The 26438-nt window shown below is 39.1% G+C and overlaps 1 protein-coding gene across 1 annotated transcript; it reads right to left on the bottom strand.

The window, feature by feature from the left end:
- On the bottom strand, positions 1 to 25229 carry LOC140224785 (uncharacterized). The gene is made up of 6 exons (XM_072301438.1): positions 24972 to 25229; positions 22718 to 22774; positions 18931 to 19029; positions 13759 to 13851; positions 8951 to 9103; positions 1 to 3205 (listed from the first exon to the last, which is right to left on the bottom strand). Exons 1-6 carry the CDS (start codon positions 25042 to 25044, stop codon positions 2439 to 2441), a joined length of 1242 nt encoding a protein of 413 aa, XP_072157539.1. The 5' UTR covers positions 25045 to 25229; the 3' UTR covers positions 1 to 2438.
- Between the last annotated feature and the right edge of the window lie 1209 nt (positions 25230 to 26438).

Genomic DNA, 26438 nt, shown 5'->3' with positions numbered 1-26438 from the left:
TGCAAGATATAGCGTCAATATAGGGTATATTCTCTGCAAAACAAAATAAAACGGAAATAAACAGATAAAACTTGTAATACCGACGAGGCTAAAATATGTAAGGCAACACAGCCGGAACGTTTAGGGCCAATTATTGGAAGCCTACTCTCAACCAGAATAAAAAATCAAAGGTAAAAAATTGAAACAAGAAAATGAGCTTGCGAGTCAGTGTGCAAACTGAAAAACAGAACACAGATGTACAGAAAGTCACTACCTGCAGGCCGATCATTGAAATTGATAGACAAAGCGATGGACAAAGAAGACAAAGAGGATATGGAGGGCTCCTATTGGTGGAAGTGGGTGGTTGCAATGGACAACGGAGGCTGGTAATAGACTAACTAACGGCAACTCACGAGGGACCCAGTTATTCTACAATATTCTCCCTTTGTCTACAGGAACCACCCATTTCAACCAATAGGATCGTTCATAGTACCTATGTCCTCTTTGTCTATGGCTTTTTTCCATCAATTTCAATAATCAGTCCGCAGCGGGCTGATTATTGAAATTGATACACAAGGAAGACAGAGGGGAAACGGAGTAATCCTATTGGTCGAAACCGGCGGTATTGAGCTGTGGCGCGACGAGCATGGTCGATTACACTGGTCAACACGAGTGAATTTGCCTCCCAACTATTATCTGTAACCTGGTATATTTTTAGCTCTGAGTCCGAAAATGACCCCCGTTATGCTGGGTCTGCTCGATTTTCCCCGAAAAATTGGAATTTTCCCTTAAAATTGAGCTTTTCTCGAGAAAAATCAATTTTCCGGATAATTTTTTACACGATGGAGAACACTAAGCTCTCTGTTGAGAAAAACTATGGTCATTTTTGGATTCTGCAGCCAAAATTAACAACCATCTTTTGTATGCCTATTATAGTTTCCTTTCTGTGCCTAGTATCGAGGTTTTTCTGGACAAGTGCTCCTCATCGCTCATATACCACCATGTAAAACTCGTCCGATTGTTTTGCGTCGGGAAAGAGAAGAACATTTTTTTTCTCTGGCAACAAGTAGAACTAATCCTACTCAATTTTTGCCTCTGAGGCTGTAGTTTTCTTCCAAAAACTACAAAATTTTCGAAAATCGATTTTTTTTAAAAAATGCATTTTTTCAGTTCACAAAAGCTAAAAAAATCCCTTCTATTTGGAATCTTGATTTTCTAGAGGTTTAGAATGGAAACGAAGATCATGCTCGGCTTCAGCGGTAAACACTGAGCGGGAATAACTCCACTTGTTGCCCGAGTATCAAAATGTTCCCCTCTTTTCCGACACAAAACAATCTGACGAGTCGATAGCATGGTCTTATATGGGCGACAAGGAGCATTGTCCGGAAAAACCTCGATATTATGAACAGAAAGGAAACTATAATAAGCATGCAAGACATGGTTGCCAATTTTGGCTGCTGAATCCAAAAATGACCTTAGTTTTTCCAAATCTTACACTGATTTTCCAGTAAATTGATTTTCCTCCGAAAAAGCTTAATTTTTAGGGAAAATTCCGATTTTCCGGGGTAAATCGGTCTGACCCTGCATAACGGGGCTCAATTTCGGACTCAGAGCTAAAAATGTACCCAGTAACAGTTAATAGTTAGGAGGCAAATTTAAAAAAGTTTTTTTTTGTTCACCGGTGATATCAATTTTCCTCCATTTGGAACTATGGTAAAGAATCGATTGTTAATTTGTTCGTCGCGACAACCCCGTTTATCGATCCTTCTCCATAGGTTTAAAAGGCAGATCTATCGATGTATCGCAAAGCACGCCACGCCACTGATATCGAGTCTTTTATGAGTTGCCGTTAGTCATTCTATTACTTAACTGCTCTTCTGTCCATTTCAGCCACTCACTTCCACCGGTAGGATCGCTCTACTTTACCTTTGCCTGCTTTGTCTATCGCTTTGTCTATCAATCTGAATAATTGGCCTGCGATCTGACTATTGAAGTTGATAGACTAAGAGAACAAAAGGGAAATCAAGCAATCCTGTTGGTGGGAGAGAGTGGTTGCGATGGACAAATGAGGTGAGTAATAGACAAAGTAACGGCAACCGACGAGGGACCCTTTAGTTAGTCTCTCTTGGTCCATAGGAACCACTAATTTCAACCAATTGGATGACTCCATACCTACTCCCTATGTCTTCTTTGCCTATCGCTTTGTCTATCAATTTCAATAATCAGCCCCCTGCAGCTCCATAAAAGTGAACCAACCTCTACCCCCTAAATAGAGTAAGCCATAGAGTTTTCTTCCCCCACTGCAGAGAAATTGGGTATAAAAGGCACTCAAGCTTTACGTCAGCTCTAAAGTTTCTGTGCATGTTTTAGCCTCATTGTGCCCATTTCTTTAATTCCTTCATCGTTATATCGGGCCAATAGGTCGTGCTTCCCATATGTTTCGATGAAACTCATCTCCTCTAAATTTGGACATCCCACCAGTAGTTTCCTTGGTATTTGGAAAATGGTGTCTTGTATCCGCGTAATGTATTACTTAACGTCAGCCCATTAGTATCAACACCCATTGCCTCCATAACTGTCGTCCGGCTATTGTCATCCATCACATTTATTTTACGCTCGGGTTTTAATCCTTTGCTCATCTGCACATAGATAAGCCCCATGGCCTCCCGATGCCCGAGTAGGTTGATGACGTTCTTCTTTTTATTAAAATTGCTTCGCAACTTCTTCAGGGCTTCATGCGATGATTTGATTTTGGATTTCTCGAAACCCCTCACGTCGATCCGATTATCTTGAAACAGCGCGCCGAGATCTTCCCTGGTCTTGCAGCGGCACATGACGTTGTTGAAAGAATCTTGCCGGACGAGTCTCCTTTCGTTTGGGAGGTCCCGAGGGGGGGACCGACTCGGTGAGATTGAGATCGAGAGATCCTTGCGAAGGAGGGAAAAATGCGGTGGGGATGGTGAGGGTGTGTTGCCACCCTTGCCACCCTTGCCACCCTTGCGACCCTTGGGCTTGGGGTACGGTTCTGCTGGAGCCTCGCCCAATTCACCCTGGTATTCGATAATTCCGTCGGTGACGGGGATGATGACCCCTTTGCCTTTTGTTTGAGTGTCGCGATCCAGGGTGAACTCTGCCTTGCAACCATCCTGCAACGGTGCGAAGACGTAGCCGTAGATGTGCAAGCACCGGCGGATACAGTGCCTCCCGAGGTGGGGAACGTCCGTTTCTGAAATAAGTAAAGAAAGTGTTAACTGCATAGAAAAAGGCACTCCACTGCCGAGAAAGCGAAGAGAGCAGTAAGGGCCAAAATGAAGTTTTGAGAGAGCGGGCTCAGAAGTTTCTGACCGAAAAAAGTGAAAGATGCCTCCGTTCTTTGTCAAATTGCCACTGATCGTCCGAGAGACTCCTAAAATTCTTTTGGATGATTACAAATCGACCGACTTTGTTTCAATTGCATTAAAAGGGTATTTTTCATTATCGTGCTGGGTTATTGTTAGGCAAGACAGCCGTAAGTGCTATCTTCTACATGCTTCCGTCATTGCGTTTTGGACACTAAACTCATTTTCAGGTTAGAATTTGGCAGTAGAGGGTGGATTTTTACTTGAAAGTACTGTTTTCATTGGCTCTCTGGAGGAGTAATGTCACTATCTGCTATCTTGCCTGAAAAAATTTCATTTTTTTCGTATTTGCAGATTTCTCATAAGTCTCGTTTTCATATAATTAAGATGAATTTTGCTGTTTGAGCTATTTCTGTGATATCATCTAAAAGAGAGTAGATGAATTTTGAAGGAAACCCGTTTTCGAAAATATGACACCTATTGCTCTCTTCTCTATCACGGCAGAGTAGATATTGCGGTAGAAAGCACACCCACTATGCGAGAGAGGTTGGGAAAACGTGAAATTGTTTGCAGGAGCAATGATACAACTATTTCACCGCGAGTGATGGTCTGGCGGTATCATGAAAATTAAAGGCGTTTTTCAAGAGGAATAATGTCATTCACAGCTGTTTTACCCGAAACTACGTCATTTTTTCCACAATTACGGCTTTCTCATATGTCTCGTTTTGATACAATTAAGATGCGTTTTGCCGTTTTAGATATTATGATGATTTCATCTAAAAGAGTTCAGACGAAATTTGCTGGAAACTCGTTTTCGAAAATTTGACACTTACTGCTTTTTCACTTTTAATACCGTTAGGGGACTACACAAGTTAAAATTCTTTAAAAATTCTTTAAAAACACAAAGATGAAAACACACTCACTTGCGTAAAAAACAATTTTTACGCAAGTGAGTGTGTTTTTATCTTTGTGTTTTTAAAGAATTTAAAGAACTTACTGCTTTCTTCGCTATCACGGCAGTCCAGGGGTCGTATTCGAAGCGCTTGATGCAGAAAGGGCATTTCTTGGTTACAGTGTCTCAAAATCTCGGCTAACGTTCCACTCGTCATGAATAAAGAAAATGTACGTGATTCGTTAAAACAACTTATCTGGACCGAGTTCATCGGAAAGGAACCAACCCACTTTAAGCTGAATTTGATAAAAAAAAATGTTTGAATTTTTATTCCTGCATAAAGCTAAATGTGGATAATAAACATAAACCCCTCAATTCACACACAAATTTTTGTTTTTTGACTTTCAGATTTTGGCAGGAGAAAACAACGCTAGCGGAACTCAGAAATATTCTTACTTCAATTTTTTCAAAAATGTGGGTTGGTTCCTTTCTGATAAACTCGGTCCATTTGGTCTAGTCATGTTCAGAGAATGGCAGGAGGCACGTTGCCAAAGAAGGTCCTGGATTGGGTTCCTCCTGGAAGAAGGCGCAGAGGGCGCCCAATGAGAAGTTGGAGGGATGATATTGAAGCAAAAATAATGAGGTGTTCTATGCCCAAAGGGTTGTGGTTTGACGGGGAACAGTGGTGGTTAGGCGTCGCAGAGCGCTAAGGAGTTCTATGAGGCGACTTCATACACATAAGATTCGCTGTTCCTCTCAATAAATATTATTTATAATTTTAAAATGCTGAAAACGTAAAATTTCAGAAAATTCACCCAATAGTTTCCTCTCGAAAGAATGTATTAGCACTGTGCATCCAACGTCTCATTCATAGTCCTACCTGGGATAGCTCCTTTCCCTAAGAGGTCATATAGTTGGCATAGGCACGGTCAAAGGCTCTTTATTATTGACATTGGGATTAAGGAGATCTTTAACATAGAGTACCTATCGTGAAAAAGACAGTTCTCGTAAACCTCGAGTTTAAGTCAGAAGTGAAACTCTGGAAATGGGTCCTTGGAAGGGATTATAATGATTTGACGCCCCAAAAAAACTAAAATACTGAGGATAATATACTGCGAGTTTTGTGACTTGAGTCAGTGAGAACGAAAACACCCCAACTCGGTAACTCGAAAATGCTCAATTTTCATCGAAGACAGTCAATTGGACGTATTTCTTGTTTAATGCTCGATTTAATCCAAAAAAGCGAACATAGAAAACTTGCCTAACTTTTCTCAGAAAAAATATTTTATCGGGAAAAACGAGGCAACGTTAGACTGCGCATGCGGCATCGAAACATAACATGGGCCTTTTAAGCCCCTTTGTTCGATGCAGTGATTATCCTGATGCGAGTTCGAATAATCGCGCCGAACACGGTGCGGTCGGTGTCAAATGCATATTAGCGCCTACAAGACTGTATGAATACTTCTCGCATCGCACCACATGCAATGTGAGCGTTATTTGCGATACCTATTCGGCTACCGGTATAGGCACATTGCCGCTAACTGGAATTGAAGGCGCATCACACTGTGAAGACGACTCGACACTCGACCTTCCCTGGCTTGCTCGACGCTAAGGTCGCCGCAAAACTAGGACCACGTGTCATTTCTTTTTACCCGGTTTTTACCATAGTGAAAGTGTAAATTAGTATCATGATTGCAACGCCTCGGCAACTCAGACGATGTTCAAACGATGCAGCGATTCTGAAACCTGATTCGCGTAAAATTAATTTTGGTTTAATAAAAGAAAACCAAACGAACTAACATATTGCGTCGAAATTTTTTGTGATTTTATTTCAAATGATTCCGGAAATTTCTCGGAAACTTCAAAAAAAAACCGAGTGTAGCTTTTTTTCAAATAAAATTGATTAAACATAAATTATGAGTAAAGATTTTCAAAGTTGCGATCGGAGATAAGAACACTTTTTCCGGGTGGAGGCGTCGATATTTGGTTTAATTCACGGCAGGCGTAACGAGATAACTGTTCGACCACGGGTGTAGGCATAATGCCGCTTGCCGGATGGAAGGCGCGTCACACTGCAAAGATGACTCCTCCGCGTTCTATTCCCAGGCTCGCGCGAAGCTAAAGCCACCGTTAAAATAGGATTATGTGTCATCATTCTTGACTTTCCGCTCCGGTTTTTTTCCATACCTAAAGGGAAAATATGTATCCTCATTGCAACAATTCAGAAACTCGCATAATATTTAATTTTTGTTTGTTTGTTACAAAGAAAGAATTTAGAATGATAACGAAAATATCGCGTCGAAATTTTCAACTTACTCTTGAGATCGTTTAAGAAAATTCGTGGAAAAACTGCGTGTAGCTTTTTAAAAACGGTGTTCGAAAATAAAACATAAAAATTGGCGCATAACGTTGCAATTGGAAATAAATATGATTTCTTTCGCGTGCATCCGTCGTCTTTCGAATCCATTCATCTCCTCAACAACTTGAACGTGGTTGTTCTACTATTTTTTACGTGAAGTTTTCCTCAGTGGTTGGAGGCCGCGTAGCGGCCACAGGCCTTTAGTAAGAATGTATAAAAGTATATTGATAGAGTTTTACGCGAACAAAAAAGTTGCAAAGCAACCGCAACGGTGTTATTTTTCAACGAAAAAACAAATGCGCTCCATTGAAATGCAAACACAAAATGCCAGCTGTCTTTGACAGAAGAAACGAGACTCAGCCTTGGTTGTCAAAATGAATCTAAAAATTCGAATCGACATGCATAAAATTAAGCAGATTTGCCAAGACGAAAGCTGGCAAGGCAACGGCAAACCGATTGGTGAATCAGAAGAAACAGAAAATAAAACAGAAAAAAATAGAAAAAAAAGTGAGAGCTCCGCGCGTAACTCCATTCCAGATTTTTCAATTTTTCCTCATGAAAATACTTTCCTCCTAAAAACCAGCCATCACTCATACTCTGTGCTTTTAAAGTGATTGCGTCATACAAGAGTGCTTACATGGGTAGAGTAAGGCCATTTTATAAAAAAAATTTGGACCACGTTAAACAGAAAGGAACCAAGCCTCATCTGCTTTTGCCAAATTTAACTGGGCGATTAAATTTTTACGAGAGAACTTTTGTGCGGATTCCTTTGGAGATTTAAAGAAAGTTGCTTCGTACCGTGGAGGAATTTCACTGAAATTTGCATGAAAATCCGTACAACCGTTTTCATGTATAAAATTAAATTGCCCAGTTAAAGGCAAAAGCTCATGTGGCTTGGTTCCTTTCTGTTTGACGCGTCCATTAAGCACGGGAAATTTTCCTAATTTTTGAGTTTTAGGGAGATAAATTACGGAAAATAGGAGAGGTAGAGCGGAAATTTTTCCTCGCTCTAGTTACGTGCTGGTTACAACCCTCCGGTAAAAAATATTATAGCAAACGGATGTGAGGTTTGACAGCTGAAGGTACGGACGTGGAACATACTAGGAGCAACGAAGATGGATTTTTGAGGAGGTCGGCAGAGATTTCTAAAAAGAGATTGAGACTGTAGTGATAGAGTGCGTCAGATCATAGAAGTCGAAATTGGCTTGGTATTCGACGTCACAACGAAACAGCATTGTCTCAGTGGCGATGTGAGAATATCGATATTTCTCCACTTGGCCTATGGGAAAGAGTTGATTATTAAGGTGGTCGTTGTGAACACCCTGTTTATCGATCCTTTTACGTAGGTTTAAATGGCAGATCAATCGATATATCGCAAAGCACGCCACTGTTGTATGGCATGATCTTGTTGACATGACGACGAGAGGATTGTCTCATTGTCTCAGTGGCGATGTGAGAATGTCGATACTTCTCCACTTGAGCCTATGGTAAAGAATTGATTTTTAAGGGGTTCGTTGCGAACACCTGTATATACCCCTTTTCCATATTTTTGAATGGCAGATCAATCGATATATCACAAAGCGCGCCTCGTGAGAGGATGACGGAAGGGGTTTCAATGTTATTTGAAGCCAAGAGGAGCCTTGGTTTTTGCCATTTTTTGGAAAATTGAATTTGCCCCAGACAGCCCGTTTTCTGAAGCAAAGCACGATTTTCCGGGGACTTGGCGATGGAAAAAATATCAGTTCATTCCAGACCACGCGCTGAACTTACAAATTACCCCACTAATTCCCAGTTTCCTTATTTCTTTTTAAAAAAACAATTCTTTCGCTAACCTATGAAAATACGATCTTTAAGACAGTCTATGATACTAGATACTTTTCACACAGTAGCCGGTAAATATGCCCGTCTGGTAATGTGGAAGAATAAGGAGGAGGGGGAGGGCGGGAAACAGGCTAAAAAGCACACGAAAAAGACCGAGACGTTTCGGCTCAGAACTGTGCAATTTTTAGTCGGAGAAATAAGTAAAAAATAAACAATTAAAAAAAAAAACCTGAGACCTACATAATGGTGGCCGAGATTCGAGAATAACCTTCAAATATTTGGTTATCCTGAAATTTCGGCCACCACATGTAAGTTCAGTTTTTTTTTTCGAAATTATTTGATTTTTTACTAATTTCTCCGACTGCAGATGGCTCAGTTCTGAGCCGAAACGTCTCGATCTTTAATTATGTATTTTTTAGCCATGTTCCCCCCCCCCCCTTGTTATTTCATGTTTATGATATCAAAGAGGCCGAAAATATAGGAGCCAGTCAGACATGGATGTCAGATTTCATGTGTGATTTCTCATCGTCAGTTCATAGGGATTCTAGTTTATTAACTAACCTTTCCCTTTCTCCTCATCTGTTAATGTCATGTGGAAATGGTCCGGCATATTGGGGGCCGGGTTGGACAAATCTAACTTGGACTGTAATTCGAAGATTCGTCTCTCATCTACGGTATCGGCCAAGAGCAGCGAGCCGTCGACAGATTCCTGCGCTGTGGTGGTAAAGAAAAGATATAAATTATTATTAGAGTGACCTACATTATGGACTACATATTCTGCAATTGGGAACTCCAATTTCCGGCTCATCCCTAAAAACACTTACTTATGTACGTAAGAAAACTGATGGTACAGTTGTTCCTGCTTCGGTCAGAAATTGTAGTTCCTAACTGAGAAAGGCAACGCATAATATTATTTTAAGCACGGAGACTTCTGGCACATCACTGAAAAAAAATTCTCGGTGTTTTTACCAAGGTCGGTTGGTACCTTTACCATCTCACTTTTTTTACCAATTATTGGTATTTTTACCAAGACAGACTGGTAAGCTTACCTAAAAACCGGTATTTTTACTGTTTTTTCAGGTAAGAAAAACAATTTTATTGGTAATCAATTCCCGGTAACTTTGCCATTTTATCTCGGTAATTCTATCACAATCGATAAAAAATATTGGCGTTTTTACCGGGGTCCAGTAAAATTACCGAGAAAGTCAATAATTTTACCAAGATTTCTCGGTAAAATTACCAATTCCATAAATGGTAATTTTACCAAGAAAAAACTGGGATCAAGTAGAACCCTGAATTCTTGGTAATTTTACCCTTTTCTTAGTAAATACATCGAGATTTTTTTCAGTTTAGGGCCACATTCATAGTCGTATTCATTGATAACGTATATCGATGGTGTAAGTCGGCAATCACATATCTCGTTTGCGGTGTCTGAAAAAATCTCCGCCTCTATGTTATTTTTTTCAAGGAGAACGAATTGATATCATTCCTTGAGGTAATTCCGGAATTTTCCTCGTACAGAGAAGAAAAATCACGGCAGTTTTAAACAATTGCCATTGAGTAGTTTTCCGTTTAAAAAATAAAGTATGATAGGAAGTCTGCGACTTCGCAAACCGAGTTATGTGATTGCCAACTTACACCGTCGATACATATTCGCTTTATGAAAAAACTTATGAACATTTTCCCTTGATACTTTCAAATACGTTGATTATAATGCGGACCAAGGATTGCGAGTGTTTCAAAGAAGAAGATTGAAAACGAGTTTTCAAGAAAATTCGTATTTTATCATGTGCGCGGCTACGCTGATTCGCCTCGCAGAGTGTGGCACCACACTACAGCTTCAACGAAAAATCCGAGATTGTCGCCACAGAGTGATGTGGCGCCACACGACAGCATTCTTTCAAAGTCCGAAAACGCGTTTTGGCTGTTGATCTCTGCCACAGATCTGTGGGTGGAATCAACAGCACTTACGCCGTTTTATCGCTTAAGGTGAATCTTCAGCCGCAGTTCCGAAAAAATCCACCACGTCGCGCTGCTAAAATCCGGCTCCGAAATCAGTGATTATTTAAATATAACGATAGAAATATTAATTTCTAAGACTCATAACTTCTAGCAGTATACGTCTGGAATGCTTAGAAACAAACGCGAGCTTCGAAAGTTTAACAATAAAAACTATATCTCGATCCCAGTCTCTCTTATGGGATATCTGTAGGTGCGAGAGAGATAGCTCACGGTGGGAGAGAGATATCTGCAAATGCTGAGAGCGATCAATCGCAATTGGTTGCATCAAGGTCATCATGCTTAACCCTACTTTTTTCTGGGATCAAGTTTCAGAGCTTCATAAATTACTTTTCACGTCTTTTTTAGTGTCAATAGGAAGAAGATTGTTATGGCCAGAACTTATGACTCTTCGATTTCAATAGAAATTCCTTTAACTTTCATAAAAGCTCAAGGACTTACGTGGGGCTGCACGGACTCTAGTAGCGTGGACCAAAAAATCAAAACACAGCGGTGATGCTCCGTGCGCGGAAAAATTTCTTATTAGGTACCGCTGTAGATTCACCTTAAGTGGAAAACCGCGTAACAGAGGGTAGATTTGAAGGTGTTAACTCGCTTCCTATCATGATCCATAATATAAAATCAAAAGAAGTACGCGTTTTTCAATGATAAGAAATGCGAACTTTGCGACGTTGTATCATACCCAAAGAAGCTGTGATTCAGGAGGTTGGCAATGCAAGCTTTTGTCCATCTAAACCTGTGTTGAACAATCGATTCTTGTCGGATTATCTATAGCCCCTCGAAGAATCGTTACATTTCCATGAGCTTGAATGGAGGTAAAACAATGGATCGTATTCGATAGTGGTTCGATGTATCGTTTGGTTAAAAACAGTAGAGCATCGCCTCAAACAGTCATTTGAGGATTTAAGTTGGAAAAGCTAAAAATGAGAAAACTTTTCATTGCCATTTTTTACTCTTAAGAATATAAAATCTATCACATGGAACCCGGCCCCTCAGATTACTCAATTGACTTTTGAGGCTATGTTTACATGTTGAACCAATCGATATCGATAAAATCTCACTCGTTCGATGTATCGAATACGACCTTGCTGCCGACTTCCGGATCCGCCAATGAGAATTCTCGCGATAATCGATGCGGATCGGGGACTCGACCAGTGGCGTGGCGTGATTTGCGATCTATCGATATTTCCCCACTTGAAGCTGTGGTTAATAATCGATTATGAAGGTGTTCGGTGTGAACACCCTGTTTATCGATACTTTTCTGTAGATTTAAATGGTCGATCAATCGATAGATCGCAAAACACGCCATAATGCCACTGAACTCGACATTTATCACTGCCGTGCCAAGGAAGAACGCCGTAAGATCATCCGAGAGTTGTCGAATTTCCCTCGATAAAACATGTATTTTCGACAACATTCATGCATATTTTTCCTTAGTTTTTCTGGTGTCACGGATTAAATAACGTACGAAAATATCTGAAAATTTTGGAAAATAATATTCACAATTTTCCCAGCAATTTCGGTTTTTACCGTGGAAACTTGGCAACGTCTGCAGGCTCATACGGCGTTCTCCTTGGCTCGGCGGAGCAGTTGGTTTTAAGGTCCACTTACACGATCAAATTGAGCTATCAAATTGGGCCTCTCATCGGTCGCATCCTCACCTCAGATCTTTTTCCACCAATCAGAGCTTCAGTTTGATGGCTCAATTTGATCGTGTAACTGAACCTAAAGCTATTTGATTGAATTCAATAGAAATTTGGATTTAAAAAGAAGGAGAGAGAAAAAAAACACGAAGTGATGTAATTACGAGTATTGAGCGCGAGCTTGGCACTAAATCTTAATTTTTTAGGTAAAGGTTGCGTGGGTGGGCGGAAAATTTTCGAGAATTTGTCTCCGCACCGAGGATGAATTCGCGAAAAATCATGCTGTCGCCTCACGAGCGAAATTGTTGTGCGAGACGAACTATATTTTTTTTCTGAGGATAAAAAATAATGATCGAGCGACGTAGACACTGATGCAGTGCCGCACGTGTGTATAGTTTCGAATCGTCGACCTCGCTGTGTGTTCAGCGAATAATACGTCATTTGCCCTGAATTTTCTTATCCTGCCACAAGTTTTCCCAATCCTCTTTTCCCACTCGTTTTTTGCTCTATCACAAGTGAGATTTTTTTTAATGATTTTATTATTCCAAAGTATTTCTATGTATGTAAAAATATACTATTTAATCTAATTATTATTAACTTATATTTATCGACTGTTAAAACTAAACGAGATCATAGGCGTAGCTAGGTCATTTTGCTAGGGGGGACCTGGCCCTCCACTACCGGGGGGTCTGGGGGGCCTCCCCCGGAAAATTTCTGAAATTTTAACTCTATTAGAGCGAACCTCGAGGCACTTGTGGCGCTAATCTTCCTTAAATTTCTGCCTAAAAATCACCCAGGTATCCTCTCACGGGCCACGGCGACAGAGACTTACCGTTGAAGAAGGTGTTTTTGCACCATCCAGAATTTCTGGGGGGGGGGCAGATGATACTGTTTCCAATTGGGGGGGGATCAGGCCCCCCTGTCTCCCCCTTCCTACGCCTCTGAACGAGATGTTATTTGATGTTCTACTTGAATTTTTAATAAATTATAGTTATACAGAGATATGCGTTTTTTTTCTATGATCCTGTATACTTATTAAATTTTTCTACTCCAAGGATTCCCCATTTCATACAGAACACCTCTCTTTCAACTAAGAAAGTGTTCTGTACCATTGCATATAGAGATTCTAGATAATAATTTTAGATTATTTGCAATTATTACAAGGAGATGTCTTTCTAACTTCTTTCCTAAGGGTATTTGCACTAACAATGATTGAAACTTTAACATGAGTAGAGCAGAGAGAAAAGTTCTTAATCTAACCTCGCACTTTATACTGGTTTCTAGGCGACATGTTTATACATGTCTAATCGTTGTCCTTGTGAGTTCATGATCATAATTTTCAGTTGAATCCCCTCTTGAAATTGATTTTTTTTTACAATCTGCTGTTAGGTTTTCTAAAAATGCACCTCTTTTATACATTTTCCAGGACTTATTATAATTTTTTTTGTTTTTAAAATTGAAATCAATACAAATTCCAGTCGGAGAGAAGCCAGCACGGCATCTCACTCATAGGATTAACTGTAATGGGACGAAGAAGGAGTGGAAAAAAATTATTAGAATGACTTGTAGTAGGAAAAATTTTTTTCGGAAAAATTACTAGCTACTTGCGTAGCCACCTTGCGTAGCCAGATGCAGGTGTGTGCAAATGTGCATGCAGGACAATCGCCATTCACTTGTAACCGCAGAACAGAAAAAAAGTGTACTTACCAAAGTACTTGATCAGTTTTTTTTCTATTAGTAGAACTTGTTCCCGTAGTTTGCTGTCATCTGTTTGCTTTTGAATTTTCAACCACTCATTAGCTGAAAAAATCATTTACAGTTTGTTTGTCAATTTTTTAGTTTGCTTTTTGTTTTTTTGAATACAAAATAATTCAACATGGAAAATATTTGAATGTTGATTTCGTATTTATACTATTAAAAAATGTGCGACAAATATCAAATACTGATTTTTTATTTTAAAAAATGCTAAATCAACATTAAATATGTTCCTTTAACCGTGGACGTGGTTAACGTAGTATTTTTTTACTGTAAAATCAGCATTTATACTTGTCACGCATTTGTTAACATTATAAAGTGCGAAAGCAGCATTCAATTTTTCCCCGTGAAATATTAGTACCTAGGCAGTGATTTGATTCAGAGTCGTATGAGAAGTCTTTTCTTGGCTAGTTCCTTTCCTCTGAGAGACTCCTTGGGGCCTTCTTTTTGCTGGTTTGTTTAGTTTTTATTCTAATTTGAACGCGGTGATAAAATGGTGTACGGTAACGGGTAAACGGCGGGTCCACGCTATTTTCCGGAGAAAGCAAGTTCAACAAATTTCAGTTAAAGTCAGAGAGAGCTATAATGAGTATCAGTACAAGACTGAGAGAAAGACTGTTCAGCTCAGGCAAATGCATGGTTTCACGCCGAGACATCCATAACGTTCTGATTTCCAATGAAAATGAAGACAATTTTAGCCTTACCTTGCATATTTTAAATATATTTGTACTAATTTGCACCAGAGGCCTCTCTGGCAGAGCCCATCATCAGCGATAACACTTAATACTTAAAACAAAGCAATTACTGTGCACATACTTTGACTAAAATCACACTTGACATGCACTAGACATGCTTTAAACTGTATGATAATTGTTTTGCTTTAAGTATGTAGTCTCATCACTAATGATGGGTTCTGCCTGAAAGGCCTCTGCTGCGAATTAGTGCAAATATGTTTAAAATATGCAAGGTTAGGCTAAACTTGTCTTTATTTCCATACTTTATTCCGTCTTGCTATTTGCAATAACGTTTAATTTCCCATGCATCTGTCAGCTGCCTGAGCTGAACAGATCACTTTTCCCCTCAGTCTTGAACTGATTGATACTCATTACATCTAAAAAAATTTACCCTGATTAAGATTTTTGGAATTTTTGTCGTAACTTTCCCCGCATAATAGTGTTGATTCTTTTACCACCCTTATTATTATACAGCACTACTTTTTTATTTATTTATTATTTTTTTAAAGTTCTTTTAGATTTTTAATCCATTTGAGGATTCTGCAATTTTGAATGAGAATCGGGTTCGGGTTAGTACACATCCTTGCTCCAGGCTTTCAAATTTTCAGGGAATAAAGCCGAGTGGTGTTTGTCTCTGCAGATCCACTCGTGAGCTCCTTGAAAATTTGTCGCCACCACCGGGATCCGAATAAGGGACCTATTGGTCTGAAGTCAGACGTGCTGACCGCTAGGCCAACCTGACCGTACAGCACTTCTTTACCACCTTGTTACGTGCAGTTTGGGCCTCATTTTAAAGTTTTTTTTTTAGTCCTATTTTAAACCGATAGCTATTTTCAGACATTCTTTGAAGGGCTCGGTAAGGCGTATAAGTGCAATTTTTGTTATTTCCAGAAATGCGTGTTTAGAGTTTCGAAATTACATGGATCCTTAAGGCGGAAAGGACGTTTAAACTGACTTTTTGATGCTTAAAAATTGTGATTTGGGAGCGAATTTATCACAGAATATGCATTAAGACTAGTATTACTTGAAATCATTAATAGATCAATTTTTTTCAAAAACTGCACTTATGCGCCTTGTCCTCTAAGCCCCTCATTTGGTGTCTCTAGACATCAAGGCGATAGACAAATCCCTGCCTTGGGGCTCCCAAATTTTCAGGGATTAAGGCCGAGCAGTGGTGTTTATTTTAGCAGCTCCACTCGTTAGTTCGGTGATACATTTTCGTCACCTCAGGGATTTAAACCCGGGACCTATTCTGCCGTGCTAAGGAAAAACGCCGTATGAACCTTCAGAGGTTGCCAGATTTCTTTTGATAAAACACGAATTTCCAGGTAAAATTGTGAATATTTTCCTTCAAATTTTTCAGATAATTTATTCCGCAATTTCACTTGAAGTTCTTGAAAATTTTAAGGAAAAATATTCATAACGTTTCGGAAAAATACACATTTTATCGAAGGGAATTTGGCAACTCTCAAATGTTCGTACGGCGTTCTTCCTTAGCATGGCAGCATTGACCCAAGGCCAAACACACTGATCACTTGGCCAGGTGTCTTTGATGTATCATTGCAAAAAATGCATGAAACTTGAGCAAAATTAAACACTTCAAACCCAACGGGAGAGTTCTGATGACTAACAGTGGCGTGGCGTGCCTTGCAATATACCGATTGATCTGTCATTTAAACCTACACTGGAAAAAAAAAACACATTGGATCTAGAGTCCAGACTCTTAAAAACATCGACAAGAAAAAGTACTCTTGATTCAATCAGAATCTAGCTTAAATCAAGAACCAAGCCTCTTAATTTAAGCGGATTTCCTTTTGATTCAGGCAAAAATCCGATTGAATCAAGAGTATTTTTTCTTGTCAATGTTTTGAAGAGTCTGGACTCTAGATCCAATGTGTTTTTTTTTCCCAGCGTATGGGACAGGATCGACAATCAGGGCGTTTGCTCCGAATGCCTTGATAATAGATTCTTCACCACAACTTTAAACGGGGTAAAAAATCGATAATCGATCATTCACGCCTCGCCACTGATAAACTACGACCATAACGGTCGAAACTGCAGGAGGGCCCAGGAAAACCGAAAAACCACACGGGGACGCTACTTCAATATTAAGCTTCCATCGCCTTGCTAAGGCGCAGGGATGCAACTATTTGAACTCTCCGGAACGCGTGAGGTATCACACCTCAATTGAAGGCGTGTTCGAATCTTCTGTATTTACATGTCGAGATTTTCCAAATTGATTTGCATTATATTGTTGATTTGAATTCCCTTTATTATTTAGTGAAATTACTCCTGCTTCTTAATTTTTAATTATTTTGCAAAAATTATCCATTCGCGAAATACAACCCTGACTTTAGCGCCCTTAAACTACGGCCTTTACGGTCGAAACTGCAGTAGCGGCACAGGAAAACCGATAAACCACGCGGGGACGCTACTTCAATATTAAGCTTCCATCGCCTTGCTAAGGCGCAGGGATACAACTATTTGAACTCTCCGGAACGCGTGAGGTATCACGCCTCAATTGAAGGTGTGTTCGAATCTTCTGTATTTACATGACGAGATTTTCCAAATTGATTTGCATTATATTGTTGATTTGAATTCCCTTTATTATTTAGTGAAATTACTCCTGCTTCTCAATTTTTAATTATTTTGCAAAAATTATCAATTCGCGAAATACAACCCTGGCTTTATAGTCCAGGCGCCTGGTAGCTAAAAATGAGGCTACCTGAAATTTCGGGTACACAGCGATTTTTTTGGCTTACCTTGTGTTATTTGGGTCGCTGAATCTGAATCTGAAGTTTCCTACCGTGTATCTGGTGAGCATTTTCCGCCATTTTGAAAAAATGGCCTGAAAAGGCCTTTTTTTGCGGTTTTCTTGAGATAGCGTCTACGCATAAGAAAAAGTCCCGGATTTAGTTAATATTTTGGACAGCTGACAAAATTTGGAAGAAAGTGGTATATGAATACGCTAGGTTTCCTTAAACATTGAGGAACCTCGGATCTCGGAACTTTGGAACGCTTCGGAGCTTGGCTGACCGCGGCGAGCCGGATCGCGCGTTGACGGGTGCGACGCGAAAACGTGAATGGGCGCGATGTTCACGATGCTGTATCTTCCTCAATTTTTAAGCAAACCTAGCATTTGCATACACCATATTCTTCCAAGTTGTGTCATCAGCTATTCAAAACATTAACTAAATCCGGGGCTTTTTCTCATGCGTAGCCGCTACATCAAAAAACCGCAAAAAAAGGCCTTTACACGCCATTTTTTCAAATCATGCATCAAATCAATCATTTCAAAAATGCTCACCAGTTACGCGGTAGGAAACTTCAGATTCGGATTTAGCGACCCAAAAAACATAAAGTATGCCAAAAAAATCGCTGTGTACCCAAAATTCCAGGTAGACTTACCAGGCGCCTGGACTATTATTAGCCCGTTTCAGTCGCTCAAACTGGAGATTTAGTCTGGAGCATCGATGCGGGTGTTGACTGTTGAACTTCAAATGTCCGCGGGCTGATGACCTTTGAACCGAAACTCCGAAAACAATTATGATCACCGAAAAATACAACTCTCCCTCATTTTTGGCCATAAATGTGAAACTTGTGTCGTTTTCTACTGTTTTTGTAAGAAGCTAAGCATGAAGCCTGAGCTGGTACTGGTTTAGTATGAAGTTAAGCATTCGAACATATGTTTTCCAACAAAAGTTTCACGTTGAACACAATGGACCACTAGACAAGGTACGAATTTTAGCATTCTGATACATGCTACCAAACCAAAATGTCACGAAAAACACGATGCGCACAACGAAAATTACCGCAATCAACTCCTTACGAAGATATTTTATGATTCTTGATGCGTGAATTCAAACCGCCCGCTCATGAAAACTCAAATGCTCTACGTGACTCACATAGCGCGCTAAACGTTATCATGACAGTCTGGCAACCTCAATCTCGAGGTTTTGGCTCAGCCGCTCAGCTATAGCAAATTGCTTATAGTTTGAACGACACATGGTGGGAAATGTACATTGCTCAACCGAGAAGCTTGCTGAAACCGTTGTGGTGCGCGATTTGACTCACGTAGAGCTTTGAGTTTCTTGTGAGCGGGCAGTTCGAATTCCTCGTAACCAATGTGAAATAAAAACGTTAATATCTTCGTTATAGGAATTAGTTGCAGTAATTTTTGTTGCGCGATTCGTGTTTTACGTAAAATTTTGGTTAAGAAACATGTATCAGATTGTTTAAATTCGCACCTTGTCTAGTGGTCCATTGGGTGGATCAATTTCCGGAGATGAACTTTGCTCCGACAGAGAGAGATAGGAGCGAAGAAAAAGGGGTAAAAAACTTCCAGGGAACTTGGAGGACGATTAGTATGAATACGAAAAACAAGCATTACCCCTTGAAACTGATCTTTCCACTTTGGCTGCGCCCTCTGGCCGTTTCTGTCTGTAGAATTTGGTGATACTGCTGCCTTGAGAGAGGGTCTTAGAGAGACCTGAGAAAAGAACTTTGAATTAGCGGAAAATCAAATGGAGAGAAAGTTAAACGTAGAGAAAATCAAATTGTAAAACCGTGCGCGGTTTCGTACTTTGGCCATTCTGCCGTGCTAAGGAAGAACGCCGTATGAACCTTCAGGCGTTGCCAAATTTCCTTTGATAAAACGCGAATTTCCCAGGGAACTTATGAATACGTGTATTTTCCTTCCAATTGTTCAGATAATTTTGTTCGCAATTTCTCCGAAAGATTCTAAAAATTTCAAAAAAAAATGTGCACATCTTTCCTCAAAAATAAACATTTTATCGAGGGAAATTTGGCAACTCTCGAATGTTCATACGGAGTTTTTCCTTAGCACAGCAGCATTGATATGCACATAAATATAATAGAAAGCGGGCGGAAAGCAAACAGTCGTCTGCACCTCCCGGCCGAAGTATCACAAGCGCCACGCGACGCTTAACATTTTTCGCCGCCATTATATTTTTTAACAGCGGAATTGTGGATTGAATCTGCTTGGAAATTACACTGAATTTTATCGGCAGCAAAAAGAAAAGTCAGTGAAATTTTCGGACAGTTCCGTTGAACAATTTTTCTGTAAAAAATAAAATGGCGGCGAAAAATTTTAAACGTCGCGTGGCGCTTGTGATACCTTGGCCGGAAGGTGATGGAGTGGTGCCGACGATCAATTTTTTATCCACGCTAATGGATAACGCTTTTTGGACACACAGATCAGTAGCTCGCACATATCAGAATAATTGGACTATATTCAGAAAGTTTTGTCCAACTGAGCTGATTTTGGTCTTTTCATCTTTCAAATGACATCGAAATCATGTCAATACTTATCATGGTTCAGGCACTAAAGGACCGGTCTCTGTTCTTTTGCAGCACCCTATATGGAAACTACAATTTCTATCTCATTTGTAAAAACACTTGTAGGTACGGAAAAATTGATGATACATACGTTGTTTCTAAACTGAGCTAGAAATTGTAGTTCCGAATGGCAAAGTATGGTCCTATTGAAGGTATAATCATTGTAGCAGGGATGTCGCAAAAGAATAGGCTTGGGATTTTTCACTAGAGAATCATCTTCAAAATGTATGATTAACCGACCTTGAGAAATATATGCGAAATAGATATTTTCCTCTCGCAAAAAAGGGAGTAACTTCTAAAATGTAGGATAATAGCGTTAATCCTGACAACAAATATATTGAACTAATATTATTATTATTTTTTTTTTAAAAATCAAAATCAAACACAGTACCTTTAACATACCGCTTGAGTAAGTACAGTAAAAATGGCGCTGTGCTAGCCGTTTTTAGAGTCCCTTTATACTGAGAGTCAAGACAACACCCCCTCATGGAGTCACAAACGGGAATAAAGATTACACAAATTGAAAGTTTTTCGTAATCTTTGATCGGTCCACTCTCAAATTCCTTTTTCCGTTCCTTCTCTCATTCAGTTTGTTCCTTGCCGAACCCGTAATACCCGGTCCATTCCAGATTATAATCTTTGCAATCGGTCAAATCGTAATCTTTATTCCCGCTTGTGACACTATGGAGGCCTAAAGTACGGGAACCAATCAAAGATGGATTCACATTGTCTTAACTCTCAGCATAAAGGGACTCTAGCCGTTTTTCATTTATCGCGTTCAACCTGCCTATACATCCACTTGTCGATGGCTAAAGTAAAAAAAAATGTTCATCATCGATTAAGACCTTGCAAACTCCGCTTAGGGATTTTTCTCATTTAAAAAAACTAACCGAAACGTTTTCTTTTTAAACTTGCCTGTGAATTCCGTCATTCGTTAAAAAATCTGCACAGGGAATTTCGCGGAAATAACTTGGTTTGTTTGCCGCACAAAAAAAAAGAAACAAAAAAATTGATACCTTAACACATAAAGCTAACATCATGCATTTTTTAACTTTTGCCTTAATCAAATGTGTCTCGGCATGCAAAAAGAACACTTCAAGTGGAAAAAAAGAAAAAAAGAGGTACCTATACTGCTAGCTTAGAATTTAGGTAGTTAAGAAACAAAAATGACGAGGTTTTCTCTTCGTTCGGCAAAATCGTCAGTTTTCAGGCGGGCGGTGTTGTACGTTAGCTATCGATATAGCTATACTTAAATTCGTTTCTTGGCTAGTGGGTCGTGTGTTTTTTCGCTCTCTTGCAAAATTTAGCCTTTCTCTTTAAGGGTGGTTTCACGATAATTGGAATAGTTTTGTCGCCGTAACAGACAACATATTTTTCGGTCATATTTTTAGTAGAAATGATAATCACTCGAATTTTTTCGCATTCATCTTCTAAGGGTTACGTATTATACCGCTTTCTAATGATTTGTCGCTCTACTTCCCAATTTATATTGCGTAAATTCCAAAAATGCGCTGTATGTTACGCGGTAAAAAGTCAGCGTAACAGGCAACACATTTTCGGCCATTTATATATTAAAATTGAAAAAAAGAGTAATAAATCTTTGAAAAGCGTTATAATACGTAATTCTGTGTGGATCAATGCAAAAAAATTCGAGTGATCATAATTACTAGCCGTTATGGACGCGCTTTGCGTGCCGTCCGTCACGGCTAGCCAAGGGGCTGCGCCCCTTGGACCCCTGATCACTCTCTACGCAAGTGGCATTCAGCTCGCTCCGGGAGCCATTTTTCTGAGTAGTAGGTCATTTGATCACTAGGATTTATACATTTTTGAGACTCTCAAGACCAAAATTATTTTGTCACAGAGCCTTGTTACCGAAACGTCCCATCTTTTGAACATTAATAAATATATGGAGATGAAGCAATGAGGGGGATCGATCATTTCTTCAAAAACGCATTTGACTGGGACGTCATGCGTCAGTCCCATCGGGTGGAAGAAAGTGACAACCGTGGATCTCCTTCCGCAATTTAACTCGCTAAAGTAGCAAAAGTTCATCTTTACTTCTTGAGAAGATTATCGATGGCGCAGGGGTCTAAAAAACTGCTCAACGATAGTATAGTTCGAGTTCCGAATCGCTATGAGCCCATTCGTGTTTTTTTCTTATGCTTTCATTACATATAAATTTCTCTGATGCTTCTGTTTTATTCTCTCTGATTGCATAAGTAAGTATTTCCTCATTTTATTTCCTTTCCCTTTCATTTTTCCTTTTTTTGGTAGCCTCTGTGTCCATTTACAATTATCATTTTAAAATAGTTTTCCCTAGTATACATTTGAAGCTTCAAACGGAACCTATTTGTTTTAATGACATTTTCCGCCATGAATTTTCCCAGCAAGGCAGCCTCTCGTCCCTCCCAGACTTTACCGTTGCCAGATAGGTAAGTTCCTCTTTCACGACTTTTTCCAGTTTAAATCCATGTAAAATATATTCACATTAATCGCACAATCTGGCGACCCTTCGAGTGAAATAGAAAATGGTGGAATCGCTTAAAAGTGATGATACTACTACTGATACTGAGTTAATGATACTACTAAAAATATGACCGAAAATTGTGTTGTCCGTTACGGCGACAAAATTATTCCAGTTATCGTGAAATCACCCTTAAACTCCCTTTTCCTGTTGCCTTTAGCCGGTAGGGCTCGACACTGAACCAAGTTTAGGTGAGGCCAGTGTATAGAGTGTTTTATTTCTTTTAATCGTGTTTTTTGTGAGTCTATGAAGACAATGAAAACAATTTAACTTTATTGATTATTAATTAACTCACGCTCTCGGCCCCAGTTCCACCATTTCGTTTTAGAAGCATTTGATCCAGACTCAGATCCTGCAAGTATGCAAAACAGTACGGAAATAATGATCATTCAGTGAAACGATGAAACAGTAAAAAGAAAATCCAGAAAATCGATCCTCTGCATTAAGGAAAGAAGATAAATAATCAGATCGGTTACCTAATAGTAAAGGTATTTTAAAGATCACAAAAATACGATATTGGAACTCCAGACCACTTATCTTGGTTTCGGTGTTTGAAAATTTCGGTTTTTGGGTAACTTCACGATAATGGGAATACTACCTACCATGCTAAGGGAGAACGCCGTATTAACCTTCGGGCGTTGCCGAATTTCCATTTATAAAACACGAAGTAGCTGGTAAACTTATGAATATTTTTCATGCAATTTTTCAGATAATGTTGCTTGCAATTTCACCTAAAGTTCCTAAAAATTTCAAGGAAAAATATTCATAACTTTCCTCAAAAATGAACGTTTTGTCGAAGAAAATTTGGCAACTCTCTAATGTTCATACGGCGCTCTTCCTCAGCAAGGCAGAATAGTAGTGTCGCCAGTTTTATTTTCAAGTGTTTCCAAGGCAATGAGACAATTGATCGAAAAAGAACATACGTTTATTAAATTCCGCTCGACATTTTTGCAAAAGATTCTCAGAGCGTTTCTGAAAATAACTAAGGTAAATCAACCAAAATTGGCGCAAAAACGACGAAGGAGCCTCTTCAGTAAATCTGAAAGTGACACGGGATTTTCAACGTTGCAAACCGAGATAAGCGGTTTGGCACTATGGTACTATTCACTTTACGTACAGTGGCTTCAGTCGTAAATCGATGGTGTAACTACCAGACCAAGTATCTCCGTTTGCCGTGTTTAAAAATCTTCGCCGCCATTTAATGTTCGCGAGGGAGAAGAAACCAATATCATTCTTTGAAGTTTTCACAGATTTTTCTTCATACAGAGCAGAAAAATCACGGAGGCTTTCGAGAATCGGCGTCGAGTAACTTTCCATACAAAAAGTGAAGTATGACAGGAAGTCTGCGACGCGACGTGGCAAACCGAGGTACGTGGTCTGGTACTTTCACCGTCGAAATGCGGCTTTCTCTATAATATAAAATCATACGAGCAACGCTTTCCTGGATGACTTGTGATTTCCTCAATGACTTGTGAAGTAAGACGTTTAATTACCCTTCACAAAAGCAATCTAAACCTATCAAAATAAGTAAAATTCTCGGCGTCTTAAAATCTTAGTAGAACCACTAGTCATATTTGATTATTTCATGTTAAAAACAAATTTGTAAAGACTATAGCAGTCTAGAAATGCGTATGTGTTCAATTGTTAATTTACAATAAAAAAAGAGTAATGCGTAACGCCAGAGGCGCGTTATGCGTTACGCTTTATGACCATTTTTTTTTTATTTAATTCATAAAACTGAAAATATAAAAGTATTTAAAAAATGAAAAATGAGAGTATACATGAAGAATAAAATTTGCGCAAAATATGTAAAGTAAAATTACGTTCTGTTCATAGGTATTATAAAAATATATTTATGTTCTATTCATAAGAAACGCTAATGTAGAGCGCTGAGATGTACGGCTCGTGGATAAATTCTATTTTCACGACCCTAAAATGTTGGCTTGAAGAATTTAACCGAGGGCGGATTTTTTACTTTTTTTAAAATGCACTTTTATTTTATAAAAGGCCAATTTGGGCCTAAAAGTTATGCAGTTGCGCCTGTGCATGTGTCGCAGGTCGCAGGCAAATAATGAAATCAGGCATTTTGTCAAATGCCTAGGCAGATAGTCTTTGGACGGTCTACCAAATTTGTGAATTTATGGCGAAGAGCTCACGATTTTTCATTATTTTAGGAAGAATATTTCACCAAACCTACAAACTCTTTTTGTCTCTTCCTCTTCATTTATTGCTTCTCATATTTTTAAATGTTGAAATTCCAAAAATTCTGTATTTTACGACATGCTGAAAATTTCGAGATCGGTGTCTCTTCAGGAGCTAAAAATTGTTTAAAATACTAGTGTGTGTTCAAATTTTTACTGAGAATTTTTTCTCGCAGGGGCAATGAATTATTTCGTCTGAAATTAGGAGAATAATCAGAATTTCAATCTAAGTTAGAATATTTGACTATTTGCTCAGGCATTTGACAAAATGTCTGATTTTACTATTTGCCTGCGACACATACACAATGTCGCAGAAATGCAGAAAATACTTGTACGCAGGAAACATACCTGCAGCGATGGGAAAACTGGGCAGATCTAAAACGGAGAAAACCAAAAATACCGCCGTCACGGGGATCCTCATGATCTAAAAGCAAGGTGACTACTAGGTTTGAAAATTTCCCCATCGCTCCTCCTTCGTGAACTTTCCGCTTTCCAAAAAAAAGGGTTCTGTTTTTATCTGCGTTCATCACATGATCTGCGTAAGTTCGCAACCACGAATCTCATTTGCGGTGTTTGAGAATCTCCGCCTTTATATTATTTTTATAAAGGAGAGCAAATTGATATCATTCCTCGAAGTTTTTGCTGAATTTTCTTTGCACGGAGAAGAAACAGCATGACAGCTTAAAAGAATTGCCGTTGAGTAGTTTTCTGTTTAAAATATATAGTATGATAGCGAGTCTACGACGTCGCAAACCAAAATATTTTATGTGGTTGCCGACTTACACCGTCGATATTATATCACGCATGCTTTCAAGTGCCCTACGTAAGCATGCACCCATGAGTGAGTGCTCGTCTTATTTGCTAGTCTCATACACTGGCTTAGCTGCATAGTTCTTATTGGACGTATTTCTACCAATACTATGTGCATTAAGACATGAGCCCTGAGACCCCCATAAGAATGTACGCATAACAGGGCTCACGTCATAGCACACATAGTTCCGTTTGGCAGAAATACGTCCATTTAATGTTCTCGATATTAGATGGCCTGAAAAACAGCACGGTGTCCTATAGTCGTTCGTGGAAGGAAAAGAAGAATTTCAATTCCAAGCTCGTTCCAAAATATCAAGTTTAAAAACAAAATAAATACACCCTTTGCGTGAACATGTTTTGGATGAATCATTTTCTGAAACTTCGCATTTTTTGCATTTCGTACGATCGTCAAAGATTGTCAATTCTCGCAGAAGGTCTGCCAATATAAGTGGATCGTATTTAGCAAAAAGGAACCAGCAACGCGAATACAGTGTTGTAAACATGTTGCTTCTTCATACTTATTATCTAAGGAATTTCTGAAAATAGCAAAATTTTTTTGCTTCCCACCAAAAAATTGTCGATTTTAAAGGAAAATGATTTGAAAATTTTAATTTTGAACATTTACTGAGTATTTTTAAAGGAAAAGAAGAAGTTGCGTGATTTTGAAAACACTGTAATTGCCCCTGGTTCCCTTTTGCCACATGCGATCCAAGTATGGGCCGTTTAAAACACCCATACTTTGCATTACGTCAATAGGGAGGGAGAGGGCCCCTAAACAGGCATAATGTCACGCAATCGCAAATTTTTTTCTCGAATGTTTTAACTTTCCGTTAAAAAACGTTGATAAAAAATACTAATACTATACCTTATACCCTTATTCACCTTCGTTCTTGACATTTCATGATTTGGTCGGCCCACACATTCTGCAATAGGTTTTCTCTTTCATTTTTACCACTATTTATCATTACAAATACCTATAGGATAAGAAAACTTACGCTTAACGGT

The sequence above is a fragment of the Bemisia tabaci genome, chromosome 6, assembly GCF_918797505.1.
Source record: "Bemisia tabaci chromosome 6, PGI_BMITA_v3".
In the NCBI taxonomy this organism is placed as follows: Eukaryota; Metazoa; Arthropoda; class Insecta; order Hemiptera; family Aleyrodidae; genus Bemisia; species Bemisia tabaci.
Note: the sequence above shows the minus strand (reverse complement) of the source record. Positions and strands in the feature narration are given on the sequence as shown.